Source organism: Hyposmocoma kahamanoa, unplaced genomic scaffold (genome assembly GCF_003589595.1).
Source record: "Hyposmocoma kahamanoa isolate Upper Pololo Valley unplaced genomic scaffold, ASM358959v1 66, whole genome shotgun sequence".
NCBI lineage: Eukaryota > Metazoa > Arthropoda > Insecta > Lepidoptera > Cosmopterigidae > Hyposmocoma > Hyposmocoma kahamanoa.
The window spans coordinates 739,593-759,969 of record NW_020653854.1 but is presented as its reverse complement, the minus strand read 5'-3'; the positions used below and the strand labels follow the sequence as shown (position 1 = coordinate 759,969).

Sequence of the window (20,377 nt, the reverse complement as noted above, 5' to 3'; positions counted from 1 at the left end):
CATTCTTACACTAGCGTCACACTACATTTATGTTTATTATTTAAGAATAGTAATTTCTTTATGAAAAATAGTGACAGGCATAACATTAATACGAGGAATAAAAATAAACTAGCTGTTCTTGATACTCCCCTTCACAAAGTCACAAATTCATTCATTTCAAAACTTTACACTAATGATTATTTATACAACTTCTGCGTACTTGGATGACAAAAATTCATGGTAGTAATCTGTTTAGCTCATGGAGGTAGTTTCGATCTCTGATGTTTGATACGCAACAGTTATTTGATAAGCAAGGCTGCATAACCTGAGCAAGAGAAAGAAGCTAAGATTGAATCACGAGCGAAACGCGTAGTTCAAAAATTGAATCCTGAGCGTAGCGAGAGTTTAAAGGCACGAGAAAACACACAACTTTTCACCTCACTATAGCGAGGAAAATGGTAGATGAAAGAAAAACAGTTGAACTATAACAAATCAGTTTTTCATCACCGCTAGATTTAGACTCGCTCATGTTTTGTTTCTTTTCAATTTATTACAGTACAATGCAATACAAAGTATTGAAATTGAAGTGATTAAAATGAAAATTTGAAAAAAAAACAGTTTTGGTTTGGGTGCGTTCTGAATTTACACCATATACGTTTACTTCTTTTTTGTATTATAATTTTATGTGATTAAAGAAATTCTTTTAGTTCTTCGACAAATTAAAATAATCCAATAAAACAAAATTAGTGTTATCGTTGTCAATTTGGTGTCAAATTATTGACATTCCTATTACTATTATTATTCCTATTATTAAATAGGAATAAATTATACCAACGGATTATAATGTTATATAAATACTTAATGTACTTATGACGAATCGCGTTCGGAACGCATCACTATTTTTTTTAGTCAAAAGAAAAAGTTTATCTTCGGATGCGTTCTGAATTTGCATCTCATCATTTTTTATTCTTGTATGTACTTATAATTTTGTGTGATTATTGAAATTCTTTTAGTTCTACGACGAATTAAAATAATTGAAAAACAAAATTAGTCATCGTGGTCAATTTAATATCAACCATAATAAGAATAAAATGTACCAACTGATCTAAATTACATAAATAATGTACGACAAATCACGTAGTTGAACGTGTCATTATGATTTTTTTTTCATTGAAGGAAAATGTTAGGTGCACCCATACTAAATCTACGGGTACACCACAGTCCATCGTCAGGTTCGAATTTCAAAAACCTTTTCCACGCTAGCGTGCAAAAAGCGCTTTTGCGCGCAGATTTCTAATGAGAAAAAAGGCCTTTCCGAGCTAATGAGGTGAAAAATATATTGTAAATGTTGAATGGGTAAAAATGTTATTTACAAAGAGCAACCCCTAGAGTTTCTTGGTCATTCTTCTGCGGTAGAGTTTAACCAATGTAGCAGTAGAGCTCCTTGTGAAAGAGTTCATCGAGGGAAGTACTGTCACCTTACCTATTTCTGCCGCCAAGCAGTAATGTGAGCATTACTGCGTTCCGGTTTTGAAGGGTAAGGGTGCTGGTGAAATTACAGGCACATGGGACTATCCAACTTACGTCTCAGGACGATGGGTGCAGAGGCAGTGCACCTCAGACCTTTGCGATTTAAAGCTCTGAGTGGCACTGCAACTGTTATGGACAGGCGTGGCATTTACCATCAGGCGCACGACTTGTTCGTCCCATCACTTAGCATTATAAAAAAAAAGTGACGATTTCAATTGTAATAATGCTTACCTATGAAATGAAGATTATTTTGATTTGATTGGATCTTTAGTTAATTTGCGTAGGCGCCGAAACTAGGTCTTACTTGGTGAATGTAATGGCAGCACTTTGATTCGATTTTTGATGTACTTGGACACTGACAGCTGTGATCGTCTACACGTGGAGCCAAATAAGGAATAAAAATAATTAATAAGACCATAGTGTGGACGGTTTAAACTGACCAGCACACGGTAACGCGAATTTGGTGTTTACTGTATTTGTCGTATCTTCAAACATGATAAATACTTTGTCACACATGCCATTTACACATGGTCATTGTTTGCCAAATATATCAAATACGCAAATACAAATAGCCCTGTGAAGTGTCACATATCAATGATAAGTGTGGTAGGTACTTTTGAGATCAATTCGCAAACGACTCAATTGGACTCTTGGGCCCTATCTCGTTACAGTAAACGTACTTGAAAAACTTCCTCGCTGCCGTGTACCACAAATAACGTGTCGTATAATGATCCTGTTTTCCGCATGTTTAGAGCTCATAATGACCTTGTAAAGATTTGGATATTTTTTCACAGAGTTGCTATATTTTTTTTTATATTTGGAAGAAAAAACTGAATGTCTTGGATGCTTGAACATCCGACCGTGACCACTAAAACGATTTGTACTTTTTTAATAATTTTCTTCTTATACATAAGAAGAGTTTATATGTAGTACCGTAATTTGCAAGTACCTTCATTTATTACATTATATAATATAAGTTGCGCGTAGTTGTCACAACACTGCAAATTATTTGTAATGCGTGTTATCTTTATTAATATTATTACGTATTTTTTCCAAATATAAATGTAAGTAGAGCATGCACACTTAAATAATGGCTATTAACTCTCTCTTTGAAAAGGCACAAGTTATAACGTCCAGGGAACAATTCTGCAAACAGGAAATTCCACCCGATACCCGTTCACCATATAAATGTGGAAGCGTAACGCTTCGTGCGAATCTTTGGAATATCCATAATATAGGGGTGGAAAACAAGTCTACGTTTACTCCCCTGGTGATGGACAGGGGAAGGCTAAATTAAATCGTGAAATTCCTAATAAATATATAACCAACAGGTATGCGAATGTAATTTACTTTTATATTTCTGAAGTTGCATAAAGCCAACCAACTAATACCCTTCATTCATTGATTTCTTTGCAAAACATAAGAGAAAATATTTTAATGCTTTCTAAGATTCTTGTATCCTAAACTCAGATGGACGCGTAGAACCTTTTTTTTATATAAGAAATATGATAAACTGGCGTCTTAAAAGGAAAACGCTGGAGTTGCTTTTCTTGCTGACTATTTTTTACTTTTAATAATCGTAAATGGTATTGGATATAACTATAACCAAGAACGAGGGTTGATTGGTAGAGATCGCAGAACCGATCCACAAGCCGATTCCGAGCCAGGAATCAGGTCCAGACCGGGTCTTACCTTGCTTTTAAATTTTCCGTACTGACCCAAGAAAAACGTAGAAATACTATAAAATTAATAACGTTTTATTAAAGTAATGTGTTATTGTTATTGATACGAAGACCGAACAAACACGAAGAAAAATTCAATTTCCACCACTGACGCGTAATATGAAACGTAATTTTCGCTATTATTACATAGACGGAAAGCCTATTCTGACCAGCTTAATGCATTTCCGTGTCGGTAAGTGTGGTGACACACCGAAGGAAACAGTGGTGTTACGGGGGTCTTGAAATAAAATATAAACTACTGGTAGTGGTTATAATTTAAATACACTTTTTGCCTTCTTATGACCAACAGTCGATAATAATCTGGTCGTTCCGCCAAAGTGACACCCTGTTGTAGGAACTTATTATTTTAAATAGTTATATACGTAATATATAATTTATGGTCAATTTAGACGAACATTTGTAAATTAATATGTGAATAAATAGAATTAAGTATTATTCCATGTTACATTTTATAATTAGGAATGGACTACGTTACTATGGTGTAGGCTGAACGTCGAAGATGTGTATTGTGGTTTGATAGTGCATGTGTGTTGATATCGTTAAAGTACGATTATTTAAATGTAATGCGGTCAGATTTATTAAAAATCATGATTCAATTAATTTTACAGTTCATGTCGCCCGGAGCCGTCATCTAGCTATCGCTGTCAACTTCATTAGAGGCAGTGGAAAATTTGGAAGAAAAAATACAATTTCCTAGAATTTTATACAACCCTTTCGTGCAATGTTTTGTGTTTTTCTTGAAACCGGTTTTCGGGCCTAGGACTGGAACAAAATCTAAACCGACTCAGTTATTCCATCTTCCTATTCTGGGTAACTTGGTTCTGCGAATTCTGAACGTTTTACCGTAGTCAAGAAGGTCTACTAGCACTTTCCGTCTAGTTTCAAATTTCCAACGTATCGAAATAACGTGTTAAACATTTACTCAATTGTAATAAATTGTAAGCGAATAAAGAAAATAAAATAATATATTTAATATTTGTTAAGGAGTTACCACGCTCATAAACACGATTGAGTCGGTCATAAAAAATGCTTTATGTACATGTCTTCGTCTTAGTCGTTATCTTCATAGCTGAAAGTCGTATCCCCGAAAGGTTTTCGAGACTTTAAGGACGACTTTCTTCCATCTGGTTCTGTCTTCGGCCTCTCTCAGGGCAGTTGTTATAGGGAGGTTAGTGAGGGCGGTCACTTGGCCTCTCCATCGGCTAGGTGATCAACCGCAGAGTCTCTTTGCCTTCACCTTACCCACCACAACCAGTTTGTCAAGGTTGTCTGGTTGTCGGCGAGCAATATGGCCAAAATACTGTAGGATTCTCTGGTAGCATATTGAAGAAAGTCTATTTACGATATCAAGCTGCTCGATTAGGGAATGGTTTGTCCTTCTAGCGGTCCACGATATACGGAGCATCTTTCTCCAACACCACATCTCGAAAGCATCTATTTTTTTCCGTTCTAATGCCCGGATTGTCCACGACTCTGAGCCATATAGAAAAATCAAGAAAACCAATGTCCGGACTAGTCTCGGTTTTGGTAACGTTGGAGGCTTTTCTGCTACGCCAGTTGCGCGTTATGTACGTATTTAATAAGAGTGAAAAAGAGTTTATGCGTTTTGAGTGGGCCATGTGAAAGCGAAATGAGCAACGTCTGTTTTACTTTTATCGCGTGGACATAAAACTTTTTCTGATCGGCTTGTTGCGAGTCCGTGTCGAGAAATATGGTGCATCCCTTAGCATAATAAGTGAGTAAACTTTAGAAAACATACCTTTTCTCCACTATCCGAGGGCAAGTAAAAAGTAAGGACCGTTAAAAAAGAAATTCCCATGCAAGGGATGATGATGTTCACGGTGTAGAATAGCGTCTTCCGCCGCATGGTGATATTGAACGTGATATCCAGGTAGGGCTCGTCGCAGCACGTGTAGAATTTCTCGTTCCTGAACAAAAGAAACAAAAAATCAGTTGTCAAATCAAATATTCTGGTACATGGTAAACCTTCCTATTCGAGTTATGAATAAGATCGTTGTAGGTATTGCCTATTCATAATGCGCAGTAATAGGGATTGACCCTTATCAATTACATCTCATCGTATTTGACGGTATACAAGATACTGAATGAATCTCGAAATCAATTTTGACAAGCTTTCGGTGGGACCTTATGTTGCTGAGTTGTGATAAGATGTTTGTGGCGTTTGGCGCCCTTCAATATCTTGGCAAGTTCTTGCTAACCCTTTATACGGGTCATAAGCCAGTTAAGTTAACTTTTGTCACTAATTCTTGAATGTAAACTACGTAAATTCGACCATGTTACAGAAATCCATTACCAACTTAGCTGTTAATACACTGTAAGAGGTAAAAATGAAATAAAAAATCAAAATAATCTTTATTTCATAGGTAAACATTATTACACTTGAAATCGTCACATTGGTTAAACTCTACCGCTCATTCGTAAGGCAGATTCCCCCGAGAAGAATGAGCGAGAAACTCTAAGGGTTGTTCTTTGTGAATAAACATTTGCACACATTTATCATTTACAATATAATCTTTTTTTCAAACATCATAGATCGAGACTACCTACAAGAGCTAACAGATACTAATTTTTCTCATCCAAGTACGCAGTAGTCGTATAATAACCTTTAGTATAAAGTTTTTGTTTCACTATAGTTTTAAACTTCGTGAATGGTAAATTTTGTATATCAACCGGAATCTTGTTATAAAAGCGTATACATTGCCCCGTAAATGAATTCGTGATGTTGCGTAGACGACTATCAAGAACAGCTAGTTTGTTTCAATTCCTCGTATTCATGTTATTTCTGTCACTATTTCTCATAAAGAAATTACTATTCTTCTAAACATAAATTACATTTTCACCAATGTCTGTGACGCTAGTGTAAGAATGTTAATTTCCTTAAACTTATCTCTCAAAGGTACCCTGCGGCCCAGATTGTAAATTGCCATCCCTATCCATAATTGTAATCCCACGTTTTTGCAGGACAAAGATTCTATTGATATCGACGGCAGTCCTCTCTTTCCCTTCTTAGAACCCTATCACAAAGATCATTTCGTCTTTCTCAGTTATATTATGACGCGTCGCATTGTACGGTCTTTTACGCTTTCAATTGCTCTTGTGAATTATACACCAATTCTCTGCATTTCAATTTATTTTAATATTGTTCTTAAATTGTAGTATTATAATGCTATTATGATGTAATATCTATATAAAAACAATAAAATATATCCTATATTATCATTGATACTAAGTTTGAACAAAAAAATGAAAAATCCCTCAATCCAATAGGAGTCGAACTTGTGTCTGTTGTAGTCTTAGCTGCCACCGGTTAGAGTCTGATCGGATAGAGGAAATTTTTCTTTGTATTTGTTCGTTTCTATCACTAATAATAACAAACTAGTGGAGTATTTAAAAGAATATATAATAATAATCATGGTGATAAAAACATCATTATATTCAATACAAAAAAATTATATCGTATGGCCTTGTATTGTAATTTCACGATGTAATTTTTGAGCAAGCAACTGTCTGTTACGTTTTCAACCAAAACGGATGAATTTTGGTGTAGAGATAGATGGGACGTAAGAAAAGGACACGGGTTAGCTTTTGTCACCAAAGTTAATGAATCTTAATGGGGGCGAAATAAGGCATGAAAGTTTGTATGGCGAACAAATAAAACAATGAAAATTGGTATAGTACAGTAAGCTACTGGAACTACTTGCTCTACGCAGACGAAGTCGTGGACACTAATTAGAATGTAATATTTATTTTTGTTGAATACCATGACGTTTTACTACCTTGATATTTATCTATTGTCAAAATATTCCACAAGTTTTTTTAAGATACTATCCAAGTGACGGTACGCACCCGTTACCCTGAGACGTAAGATGACAAGACCCATGTACCTGTAATTTGACCAGCACCCTTACCTTTCCAAACCGGATCACAGTAATGCTCACATTACTGCTTGGAATAATAATGTGGCAGTACTTCCCTGGACGAACTCTTTCATATTAATTAGAGAAAAATTGTGCCACTCGATACCACAGCCCTTGCACCTTATCAAGGATAATGTTCTCAGTAAAAATTATTCCAAGAATTCACGTTCTAAAATCGTGTTGTTTGTAATTCTGCGCGACGTGGTATAAAAAGAGTGGTTTAGAGGGCAATGCGGCTCGCGGGCCGCGAATGAAATCGGACGTTAGGCGAAAATTATGACTTTAATGGCACTACCGCCAGGGCCATAAACAATGGCGAGATGTGCACAATATGTTGCGTGTTTGAAATACCAGTGACAATTAATACACTGACTGTTATTTATATGGTTTGCATTGAGATTTGTCTTTTTAAAAACCGATAGTACGAGTAGGTAAACGATACTAAGAAACTTAAAAGCCTATTTTGTAATGATGTCCTCAATTCGACTGCATTTTTTTGTGTGTAACGTACATAACAAGCGATTACTTCGGCATTTGTTGGAAAGAGGGTACCTCTGTATTGGTCCCATTTAAATTTGAAGAAAATATTCCACCTCTAAGGGTGGCAAACTAGTAAGTAAGTTTAGTAGCAGTAGAGCTCCTTGTGTAAGAGTTCGTCCAGGGAAGTAGTGCCACGTTACCTATTTCTGCCGCCAAGCTATAATGTCAGCATTACTGTGTTCCGGTTTTGAAGGGTAAGAGCGCTGGTGAAATTACAGGCATATGGGACTTGTCAACTTATGTCTTAGGGCGACGGGCGCGGTGGCACTGCCCCTCAGATCTTTGCGATTTAAAGCTCTGAGTGGCACTGCAACTGTTATGGACAGGCGTGTGGCTTACCACCAGGCGCACGACTTGTTCGTCCCGTCACTTGATATCATAAAAAAAGAAAAAAGATTTGAATAAAACTTTGCAAATAGATGTAATTAATTACACGACCTTTCGATACCGGTTTTTTTACAAATAATTTATAACTATATCGAAAATGAGTTCGTGTTCTGGTACATCACATGTGATCATGTGTCAAAAGTGCTTTTATCACATGAAAGCCATAAAGATAATACGCACTCCGCTAAACAAAATTATGTATATATGAAATTTTAGAACTCCCTTACTTAAGCATAAAAAAGTCATCGCCTAATTTCGTTGGTAAAATATTTGTGCCTCTCTCCTGAAAAGTTGTCATTTTGCGGTTGTGGTCTTATTACTTTAAGGGTGTGCGTTATTGATATTCAATTTTCATACACTTTAAAAAATATATATTTTACCTCACTAGCTCTGAAAGGCTTTCTTTCTCATTAGAAATCTGCGCGCAAAGCGCGTTTTTTGCGCGCTAGCGTGGACAAGGTTTTTAAAATTCGAACTTGACTATGGACAGTGGTGCGCCTAATTTTTTCTTTCGATGAAAAAAAAAACATAATGGCACGTTCATTCCGCTACCCAATTTGTCGTACATTATTTGTAATATAAATCCGTTGGTACACTTTATTCTTATTATGGTTGAGATTAAATTGACAACGATAACTATCGAGTTCTTATGTTTTCGCAATTGTTACACATAGGAAATGAAATTATTTTTTCGTGTATATTTGTTTTTTCAAACAAACCAACGTTTCGGGCCCTTTACGGTCCAATGGTCACGGTTGACTAATTTTGTTTATTAAAACTGATTTTGATTTCCTTTAGAGCTGCCAGGACTGGTAGCTGTAAAGGTACTAACTAGGTGATAAATCTGTAATAGATTTCTCATAGATGGCGCTACGACTAAAAAGTCGTTGAAAGACCAAGTACAAAGACACGACGCAAGCACATAGAGAAATTCGTGAGGTCCGTGGCTTAGTTGGTATAGCGTCTGCCACGGTATGCAAGAAGACGTCGTTTGTTTTTTCTGAGTGTTCGATCTTTGTATTAATAATTATAACAAACTAGTGGAGTAATTTCACAAAAAATAATTGAATATCAATTCAATAAAAATTTAATTAAAACTGATTTGTTATAGTTCAACTGTTTTTCTTTCATCTACCGTTTTCCTCGCTTAGTGAGGTGAAATGTTGCATGTGTAGCTCGGCAGCAAAGTTGTTTTGCGTCTCGTGCCTTGAAACCTTCCCTCAGGATTCTATTTTTGAATTCAATCTCAGTATCCTTCGCTTGCTCAGGTTTCAATCCAAGCGCTCGCGTCAAATAACAACTTTGCAGCCTTGCATGACAAATAACTATTTACAAATAATATTTATGTAAACCAAGGCGTCCATTTTGTTTTTCAATATCGTCGTGCTAGCCTTATGGCTTGTCTTGTACACCTTTTCTTCCCCGAAATATTGAATTATATTACCTCAAAAGTAATTGTACTATGCCTTTGAACTGTAGAACACTGTATCTTTTGTGTAGACGGTTAAGATTGGTAGTTGGTAGATTTGCACGGTCATGAGTTCTATAACCGTTTTAAACCGTAAAGTTACGTAAAACTTGTTGCATTGTTGAATATTTCCATTTGCACGTTGTATTCGTAAACATATTATGTATGCCATTTGACTATGAATTATATATATGCATGACTTTCAAAAAACGAACACGGAAAGTTAATCATTTATGGACCATGCGACTTTTTCCCGGCCAAGGCCTGCAAGATTAGTGTGAAAATCCATTCCTGTCCTAAACTTTTCAGTATATCTATTATTAATGAACTATGTAATCGGGCCAAAGAAAAACTCATACAGCCGACTGTTCAGTCTCCTAGTAGGTATTTTCAATTCTCTTTTGTCGTCCGTTTTGTATTTTCGACGCGAAAATGATTGATTCTACTGAGAAAAACGATAAAGAAAATACAGTAATTGATACACATTCAACCACTTTATCAGAAGTTCAGCAGACTACAAGTCGTATTAATGTGCCTGGAAAAACAATTTCATTTAGCAATTGTCCGAACATGTCAAATATTACTTCTAATTCTAGTTAATATTTTTTACCTTTTCGATTATACTTGTTTCTCTTTAGTCTTTTAATATTTCCTCACATTGTTTGAGAAAATCACTATATAAGCTTCGGCGGGAATGGGAATTGCTTGACTCGTATTACTACTTCCCTTACTTCTCGGCCTCTGCAATAATGTATTATTTTCGGTATCGAAAAGAACATAATATATAGGATAATCCAATGAAATAAATTAATAAAACTTTAAAATCGTTAACCGGTAGAATAAACAAATGTTCAAAGACCAATTTGGGAGTTCTTTTCTAAAATTGGCCAAAGGAGTGGGGCTTAAGCTGAGGAATTGTGACTTTACGTCCCTGTATGTGCATGCCTTACGTAAATATCTCTCTCGCTTATGTTGCAAGCCAGTTGAATGAACTTTATAATTTATTACTAGCAAACCCTACTTTATTTATACAAAGGACAAAGACCACTTAACTAATTTTGCAGTTAGACTTTGACACATTATAGTATACCATTTCAGTGCCTCTCATGGTCTTAGTTAGGTGGCAACTGGAAGGCTCTTTGCAACTTTTTTGATCTCGTGGTTGTGTGAATGTGGACTCTGGTTTTAAGAGAATAGGAGCGAGAAGGCAGCTCTACTTTGTAATAATAATCGCATAAAGGGAACGGTCGGAGACGTTCAAAGTGGATTTTCGTGTGTCGCTTTTGCCGTTGCCGCCGCCCGGATTAAGCCTATTACTATACATTTCTTCTACCCAACGCTGGAATACAAAGGTCGTTTAGCCAGTTTCAAGTTTTAGTCAAACATATAAAGAAACCTTCGCTCATGACATATTTGATCGAAATTTCAAAGTGCGTATTCAGGCATTTTACGATATCGTAAAATATCAAAAAGAAAGTTGTACACGAAAAAGCTTCAGCCCTCACTACATAAAAATATGAGTAGAGAAATGTCACCTTTTACGGGTATAAAATTGGATGGATATTAGATCGATCGAGAAACTGGCAGAAAAGTGTTTATGAGCGTTCGGTAAAGGGTGATTCCTTGATAAGGAGGTGGGGTTGGGATCCTGTAGGCGAGGCTTAGCTCGCCAAAGCGGATACATGTCGTAAAAGTGATGCGAGGTAAGTGATGTTGGCTTAATAACGACAGTCCCGAGTTGGAGGGCGCGGATAACGACCTCTAGTAAATGAAGAGGACAGCCGAGCCCGCCCGAATAACTCGTTGTTTACCTGCACTATCTCTACTTCGCTAAACGATATTGTTTCTGTTTCACATTTCTGAAAACGTACTTCTCGCACTCCACCAGTTACTGTTCTCATTAAGGATATAATATGAACACTATTCGTTGTCCTACTATACTTTTGTAGTCATCTTTTGAATGCTAAAATACTTGACTCCAATTTAAAAGATATTGATCGTATCTGCGATACGTAAGCAACGGACAATGGAAACAGTAAAGCGCGTGACCGAAAGCCGCAGCTAAATAGGCTGAAACAATATTACATTTAAACAAAGTTGGTTTGCAAAGAAGAATGATGTCTTCGGTAAATTACAATTTACTTAGTGATGAATTTGAGATGAAACATTGCCGTCGCATTGTTCAACTAATTACAAAAGTGAACTCTCTGAACATACTCTAAGCCTGGCTTTTGAGTAAGTCGTAACATCGTTAAAGTTGCTCCTTGTTGCCGTACCCACACTACCACCTCGCGCAAATAGGTCAAGGCGTCTTCGGAGCGACAATTCACGATCATGTTGCTGTTAAATCTCTTCCTTCCGCCACTGTCAACAATAACCGTCAAATCCTTTAATTAAGTGTCAAGATAAACAGTAATTACGTCAAATTCCGCGAAACGTTCAGGTAGAGATAACGTCCCGAAGTTTATTCGTTTATTCAAGTGCCGGCGTAGGGCGCGGAGTTTCATTAGAGGCAGGATACAGCCGGGTGGTTAGGTGAAAAATGTCCGCCCACTAATAATGGGGCACTTGTGTTTATTCACCGCGCGCCAAGGCGTTCGCAGTGACCCACTAACTGAAACTAAATTAAGGCGGTATTTATTCTCGTCGCCGGTGTAGTACCTTCGTGTGCTAACCTCGCGTTATCCTGGAATGTTCGAGGATTTGGCAGGTCAGTTTATACGATTTGAGATCGACGACGAGTGGTGTACGAGGGCGGTACAAAATAAAGAATTGCTATCTTGATATTGTTACCGTTACAGCGCTTTCTTTCGGCTTTTCATTTAATTTATGAAGCAATTATTTTTATATCACTCTTTTATTTTTTTAAATCGTATTGTTAGTAATTCAATGAAAATAGACATTTTGAATTGATGACTGTGACACAAATGTTTGTATGACGCTAACCTATAATAATCTGTTTATTTGTTCAAATATTTTGTTAAACCAATTTTTTGTAGCCAGCGGAATAGCGAAGACGTTTTATATGCCATTAAAAGAAAATAGCTGAGGTATTTCTTTGCGATGCAAATGGATTTTTTAGCATTTACAGCCAGTAAATCTTTTTCATTTGTTTGCGACGAAAATGATAAAATGATAAAAATGTTTTCCTCGCAATACTGCTTTTTAAGGGTCATGGCGATTTTTGCCGTTGATACTACTTACCTATAGATTAGTAGTGCACTGCTGGGGCGTGTTTTATTGACTAACAGGTATACAGAGTGTTTTGTAAGATAGGGAAATCGGAAACCAAATAAGATAACTGTCTTAGGAACCATTTTAGTTAGTTTTTTGTGAAAACAATTTTGCTATAGTTAATTCTTTTGTCAAGCGTGAGTTATTCTTAAAACTGAATAAAAAAGGTCACAATTTTTTTAGTGCTGATCGATTCTGTTTCATATAGGGATCACTTACTTGTATGGGATGAAAAAATCGGGGCAGCACAAATCGAATATTTTCTTTTAATGCTAATAGACTTGGTTTCTTATAAAGATGACTTCATTGTACCGAAAGAAAAAAATTGGGACAACAGAAACGCCCTGTGTAAAATCATTAACCTAGATTTATTTAATACAAGTGTGACTTCGGCGAGGAATGCATTGGTGAGGCATTTTTGTGACTCCTGTTGATGTTTACTTTTTAATTTTTCTCTATGTTTGTAATTGATTATTTTTTCTTTCTTGAAAATTGTGTGCTAGAACTTGAAAATCGATTGTTATTTGTGAGGACCTGTAATTGGCTTTATGTCGTTATTATTATTACTTAATTTAGTTTTAAGCTGTTGGTCTTCCTAATAAATCAATAAATAAATAAATAATAAATAGAAGTTGGTCAAATTTAATATTATAAAGGAAGAAGTGTACGTACCTAACTGCAGGCACTTCAAGTATGTCCCACTCGACGGACATGTAGAACTCAGAGAGGTCTACCCCCACGGAGACCACGTTGCTGCCGGCCTGCTCGTCCATGTGCCTCAGGTCCACCTGCGTGCACACTTGTTTTATCACACCGCCTCCTCTGCAGAAATGCTGTCCTAGTACTTTTTTAACCGTACTTAACTTTCAATAGTGATGGTTTTACTCAGTTGTTAAAAAATATTTTATTATTAATAAAAAATTATATAAAAATCGGTACTAATATTTTCTATCGTTGGTTATATATGAATTTTCTGTATTTGTATTGAAACCAATCGGTATATAATTAAAGTATAAGTAATAATAATAAAAGATAAATAAGAATAACAACAACACTGAGACTTCCAAAGACATCTAAAAAAGAATTTGGAAAAAATCTGTCACTAAATTATTTTAGTTTAGTATTTTAGTTCATCATTTTATTTAATGATTGTAATGATGCATTTATAACTACTACTTCGTAGAATAAAGCAAAAATTATAAAGAATTATATTCGTAAATAGGTTCACGAATAACTGTAGAGAAGATAAAGGGAAAGTAATTTTTGCTCCATCCTACCTGTTCATTTAAATTGATTATTTATCACTATTTTAACATCACTCTATTTATCAGTAGATTATTCATCGATACATGCACCCTGTCACACAATGTGAGAAATTCGTTAATATTGCATTAATTAATCCGTGATCAGTTTCCATTACACACTGAGTGAATGCAGCTAAACCAATCCCGAGCAGTCTATGTTAGGAGGTCGTTACAGTTTGTACAGGTGACCATTGAAGAATTGCCACTTAACCATACCACAGAGTGTGTCAAGTAGGATGTACCTGTGTCAACAATTTTAAGGTTAATCAGATAAAAACACGTCAACGATAACTGCTCATAACATTCATCTTGAAAGAGGACACGTTACAACAATATTCCAAATATCGAAACATGCGAAGAAGTAACAACGCGTACACAGAAAAACACCGAGGGACGCCAACTCGTAAACGGTCACTAGAGTCAGGATGGGACGACCTCGCTTTTCGGATACTTGATGCCGTCGCCAAACATGCGCATGTGGGCAAGTATACCCCCCGGGAGGTGGCGGGGATCGAGGGCGTATATTTGCCGAAGGTGTTTGAGGAAGATCAAATAGTGAAAAGCAAGTCGGAATCGCCGGCTCCGCCGCGGCGTGTGTGTGTCGCGGCGCGGCTTGCGCCCGCTGCCAGCGCCCCAGGGTCTGTCTCGGAGCGGTGCCACCGGGCGCGGGCCTCATCAAGGTAAGTGTAGAATAGCATGCAACGAAGGCCCCGTCAACCGAAGCGACTGCTTCCGAGGGCGTCGCTTCGGTCGGCGGGCCTCACACTACTCCTAACATCTAAGTAGCTTAGAGATATCTGTGCACTATGGAGTTCGTGTCTGGATTTGATAGGATCGTTTTGTTTCTGAATGAAGTATTCCATGCAATGAACGGCCAGCGACATCGAATCCTTAGAGCCACTAGGAGTCGCTAATAGGGAAAGGTATAAAATATGCAACGTGATGTCTGTTTATGCTCGAAAGTGTACTGAGCCACAAGTGTAAAGTTACATCGTATCATCTCACATCGTGCTGTGCTTAACCTGTTCGCGTGTAAGGTATCGTGTCGTAAGCTGTGTCCGAGAGAGTACAGCCGCGCGGCCGGCGGCGGCGGCGAGCGCGGCACCGCCGTGATCGGGAATGCAAGTGGTCGTCAAGCGGAGTCATGCGTGGACGTGTACATCGATCATGTAGGGCATGCAGCAAGCTGTGTGCGTGTGTGTCGTGTGTGACGCGAGCGGAGCCAGCTAGAGCGGTGGGACGGCCACGCCGGTGCCACCGCGCACGCCGCCAGCGCGCCGCCTGACACCGCCTCCGCTGGGCTCGCGAGAGCGGTGGAGATGCTCGAGTATGAAAGCGGATGGGGCTGCAGGCCGCTCACGCAGCGCGGGCGGCGGTCGCCGACGGGCGTGTCGGGTTAGGACGGGTCGAGTGAAGTTTGCATCCCATATCACCTGGCTGTTAAGATTTTATACCTTTCCGTGTCGAGCGAGGAAGGCCAACCGAACTAAGTGGAATCGGCCGAGGATAGTCTGGATCATTCGTGGTCACGCACGTCGAATACCGCTACTCCACATACGTAACATCACCATCGAAAAGTAAACTTGCAACATGACAGACTACGAGCGACGAGCCGCGAGCGAGGGCCGGCGCCGCTCGCTGCGCGCCTCTGCTCTACCACCGTCGTACAGTCAATATGTAAAGTGAGTTTAACATACCACATGGACAGAAAAGTAATAATAATTACACGACGAGTTACGTTCGAGCCAACAAGCTATTGCATGGACAGGCCGGGGGGGCCCTACGGCTACGGCCCGCGCCGGCGCCAAGCAGCGTACAGCGGGGCGTCACCTTGAAGCCATCATACGTCCAGCTGCCTAACTTAAGCACACAGGTTTGCACGTCGTAAGGAAAGAACTCGACGTCGATCGAGCAGGAGGACTTATAGACGGCCGGCGGCTGCCACACCACCATGCCGTTGTAGTAGACCGTGGCCTTGGTCATCAGCGTCACCTCGTAGTTGCCGTCGGCGCTGCGGACAAACAGAGCGGTCATCGAGAGCGGTGCAGCTCCGGCAATTACCTTGAATCCGTCGTACGTCCAGCTACCGAACTTAAGAACGCACGTTTGCTCGTCGAAGGGAAAATATTCCACGTCTATTTCGCAGGACGACTTGTAAATGGCGGGCGGTTTCCATTCGACCAGCCCCTGGTGGTAGATGGTCGCCTTGGTCGCCAACGTAACCTCGAAGTTGCCGTCGGCACTGGAATGTTAACTCACATTACCTACTCGCCGGCTCGCGGCCCCTACCTATTCTCGTGGTGGCGGCGTGTAGCGTCGCAGGCCAGCCTGTCTGAGTGCCTCTCCAGTGCTCTACAGGTCATTGTGTCACAATTCTCTCAGTGTGTACCTCAATTAGCAATGTTGACGTCACTAACGAATGTCACAGACAGTGTGTTGTGATGTCTTGCTACGTTTTCGGCGTAGGTCACGTGTCACGTGCCACGTTGTCATGTTGTGCTACTTTTTCAGACGATGTGTATGTAGCCTAGTTTTCAATGTACTACGCGCTAGTACTGTCGATGTTATTTATGCGTTGTAATGAGTAGGTACCGACTAAGTGATTTTGAAATGTTATTCTCGTTCTAAGTTTATTAACGACCAATAAGTGTCGAAAGGAACGTGCGAGCCCCATGTTCTTGCCGTATAAATATAAATAGTTTTAAACTTTCTCGGAAATTTACTATCTGCCAGTTGCTTACTGGAACGATTAATTTGAAAATAAATCGTATTTTGTGTGCGCGATAAATTCAGGTATTTGTTTGATAATTTTGACAGGGGTCGAGGCGGGACGGCGGTGGCGAGTCTGGAAATGCACCAGTCACATTAGTTATTTACGCCAACACGAGGCATTACGACTGGGCCCCTGCCGTCCCTGCCGCCTCCTCTGCGGCTTTAACGCTAAATCGTTTCACTTCACCGGGATATTTTCACAGCACAACAGTAAACACACATGCAGTAACACAAATTTATTATAATCATTTAGTTGTTTTAGTTTTGTAACACACAAAGCAAACAAATGAAAACGATTATGGACAATGGAGATGAGGAATTACAAATCACGGTGTAGGGTGTCTAGCGACATAATTCGGAAGGCTGTTGAAGTCTTTCCGGAGGGAACGGAGGCAAAAAGGTGCGCATTAGCAGTGAGCGAAGGCGGAGACGCACAGGTTGTAGGGAGGGTCGGAAATGAGTTACGATTTCTGTCCGGCCATTTATCAACGTCCGAGCTTCGACTGTGGACACAACAAAATGGATGTAGCACTACAAAATTTTGCTACATATAACTTTGCCGCCTCGAATGATAGAGACTCCTGTCTCTTGACGATTTACCTTTACACTAGTAACTTGTAAAGGAAAATAATTTATTTCCGGTTTAAATGTATTTGACGTCACAAATTATAATTCGCAATCGTTAAAACTTTCAAATGTTATTGAACACTATCCGAGTACAAAATGTGTCGAGAGTCGGTATCGCCACAACATTGATGACAGAGCTGAACACTTCTCCCAGTTCGTGTTTCATATCGCTGCATAGCTTCTATAAGCCGAATGCCATTTGTCATAAGCCAGCAACACATGTTGGCCCAGCGTTGCCGAGTGAAGGCCAATACCAACGTACATATGTACAGGCTAGTTGCCGTGCCACTTGACCACGCATCTCACGTTGGAGCCGTGTCGGTTGTTCTGCACAAACTAAAGGCGCTCACGTGCGCTTGGCCAATAATGTTTGTGAAAAAGAAATATATTTTGTTTTTATAAAACTTTAACATTAACATTAGACAAAACTGGCTGTTGATGATAGGATCTGTAAAGGGCCCGAAACGTTAGCTTGTTTGAATAATAAATGCACGCGATTTTAATCTGAAAAACATATTAATTTCTAACGTTTTAAAACATTAATATAAGCAGTAAGTTTCACTTCTACGTCGCGTCGTCCCTATAGTTTCAAGCACAATGAAAACTGAGCTGGATGCTCCACAAAACTCGTCTACATTGACAGTTTGTACTGCTTTCCTTGCTTTTCAAACTTGTCGAATGTGTAGATGGTATGTTAGCACTGGCCGTGTATCAATGTGCCTACTCTGCGTTCGCCTAAGCTCGACCAACATGTATTTCAGGCTATTATACCTTCCGAGTCGTACGTTAAGCTTGTTTCCCCCGTACATCTAAAATATTACACATATCACGGAAAACCAAATTTAAAGCGTGATAAATGTCAATAATTTAACACCAATTAACAGTTTTATGCAATATTTTAATAAAAAAATAGGAAAATTAATATAATATAATAATCTTTTCATAATTGAAGAAAATATTTTTGCACAAAACATTAAGTGTGGCAGTGAACGCGGTTCGACATGAACAACATCCATATTCGGTTAAACCCAATTATCATGTTAATCGTGTCACAGGTGTGAAAGTACATACATAATCCTAATTTAACATTCAATTAATCTGTATCTATGTTGTTGTAATATGTAGATAATTTTCTACGTTTTATTCGTGTTACTAGCTTTAAATCGAAAGTTTAAAAATGACATGTCTTTAGGTCTACCACGTCTTTCATTTAAATGTAACACGAACTAATACAACACGGTATTTTATTGACATACGTACATATTTATAAGACGATTGTATTCAAGGGTCTAATATTTAGTCACTGTTGTAGAAAGAAAAGATTATTTTTGTTGCAAATAGTAACGATAAGTTACGTATGTTAAATTGTTTAAAGGCAGACTAGTTGGAATTTTGCGATTACTATTTGAAATTATATGTAAAAAAATGTAAGCACAGTATTTTTTCCTTAGAATATATTAGCACGCTATAATCTACATTATCCATCGTTCACGTGAAATTCAGTATTTCTTGGATCAGTGGAATAAGAAATACATATTTTTTTATTTATAAAATATCATATTTTCATATTTTTTACGTCTTTCGTTGTCGTGTCTTTGTATTTGGTTTTTATATTACAACAAACACATAGAAAAAATCGTGAGATCCGTTGGTACGTTCCGTGGCTTAGTTGGTATCACGTCTGGCACGGGTTCTAACTTAACCTAACCCAACCGAACCTAATCGTGTCTTTACGATAGATATTCAACATATCCTGTAAGAACAACTGTTTCGTTATAATTCGGTTTTCGGTGTAATGAAAATTCGAACAAACGTTTTCAACACGTTAACAAAAAACGTTAACAAAAATTTTCGACTTTGTGATAGGTTACCTCTGGCACGGTATGCTAGATGACGTCGGTTCGAATCCGGCCGGATCGAAGGAATTTTTTCTGAGTGTTCGATCTTTGTATTAATAATTATAACAAACTAGTGGAGTAATTTCGCATAAAAATATTTGAATATATTTTTTAATTCACAAAACCCGATTTCTCCAAGAAATTTTTGTCAAATCATTTTTCTGTCCCGGAAAACGACCTAAGGTATAGGCGCCGTGAGCAAAGTAAGCAGATAAAATAATGAAGGAAATTGAAGAAAATTCGACATATCGCACGCTCAACGATAAAACGGAGATATTCTAAAAATAATTTTCGAGAAACTGGCTAAATAGATTTAGGAAAAATACGAGGCTCCAGGGATATGTACAAATAAATTACATAAAATTCTGTGTCTATGAAAAACGATATATGTGTATTAAGTTTAATTTTGTAAGCTTTTTTAAATTACTTTTGTCAGTTTCCCAAAAATGGTATTTTTCGTATTTCGCCACTTCGTTATTAAGGGTGATATGAAACTTTTCAAAAACAATAATCGAGGCTGTCGGGGCAATAGTGGTGTAACCTACATTTTTTCTGTAATATTACTTTAAATGACATTAAAGTACGTATTTATATATTTGGGTGCTATTTGAATTTTTTTTATGATACTAAGTGTCGAGACGAATAAGTCGTGCGCCTGCTGGTAAGCGACAGATGCCCATCTGTAACAGCTGCCACTGCGCCCATCGCCCCGAGAAAAGTCCCATGTGCCTGTAATTTCACCAGCACCCTTGCCCTTCAGAATCGGAACGCAATAATGCTCACATTACTGCTTGGCGGCAGAGACAGGTGAGGTGGTAGTACTTCCTTTGACGGACTCTTTCACAAGGAGCCCTACTGTTACTTTTATGTATATAAAAAAAATACAATTTTTTTTTCTTTTTTTTTCCTTTTTTTTTCTTCTTTTTTTTCTCTTTTTTTTTCTTTTTTTTTTTTTTTT

The 20,377-nt window shown here is 38.2% G+C and overlaps 1 protein-coding gene across 3 annotated transcripts in view; it reads right to left on the bottom strand.

Moving 5' to 3' along the window:
• Positions 1-20,377, bottom strand: part of LOC113231649 (acetylcholine receptor subunit alpha-like) — a 99,770-nt gene that overhangs the window by 49,503 nt on the left and 29,890 nt on the right. The window contains exons 3-5 of one of the 3 annotated variants that reach the window (XM_026466075.1): positions 15,953-16,364; positions 13,491-13,606; positions 5,011-5,179 (exon numbers count right to left, since the gene is read on the bottom strand). In XM_026466075.1, coding sequence (XP_026321860.1) covers positions 5,011-5,179; positions 13,491-13,606; positions 15,953-16,364 — 697 coding nt within the window. The remainder of the gene's footprint in view (positions 1-5,010; positions 5,180-13,490; positions 13,607-15,952; positions 16,365-20,377) is intronic. The other 2 variants (XM_026466076.1, XM_026466077.1) reach the window with 2 other exon arrangements.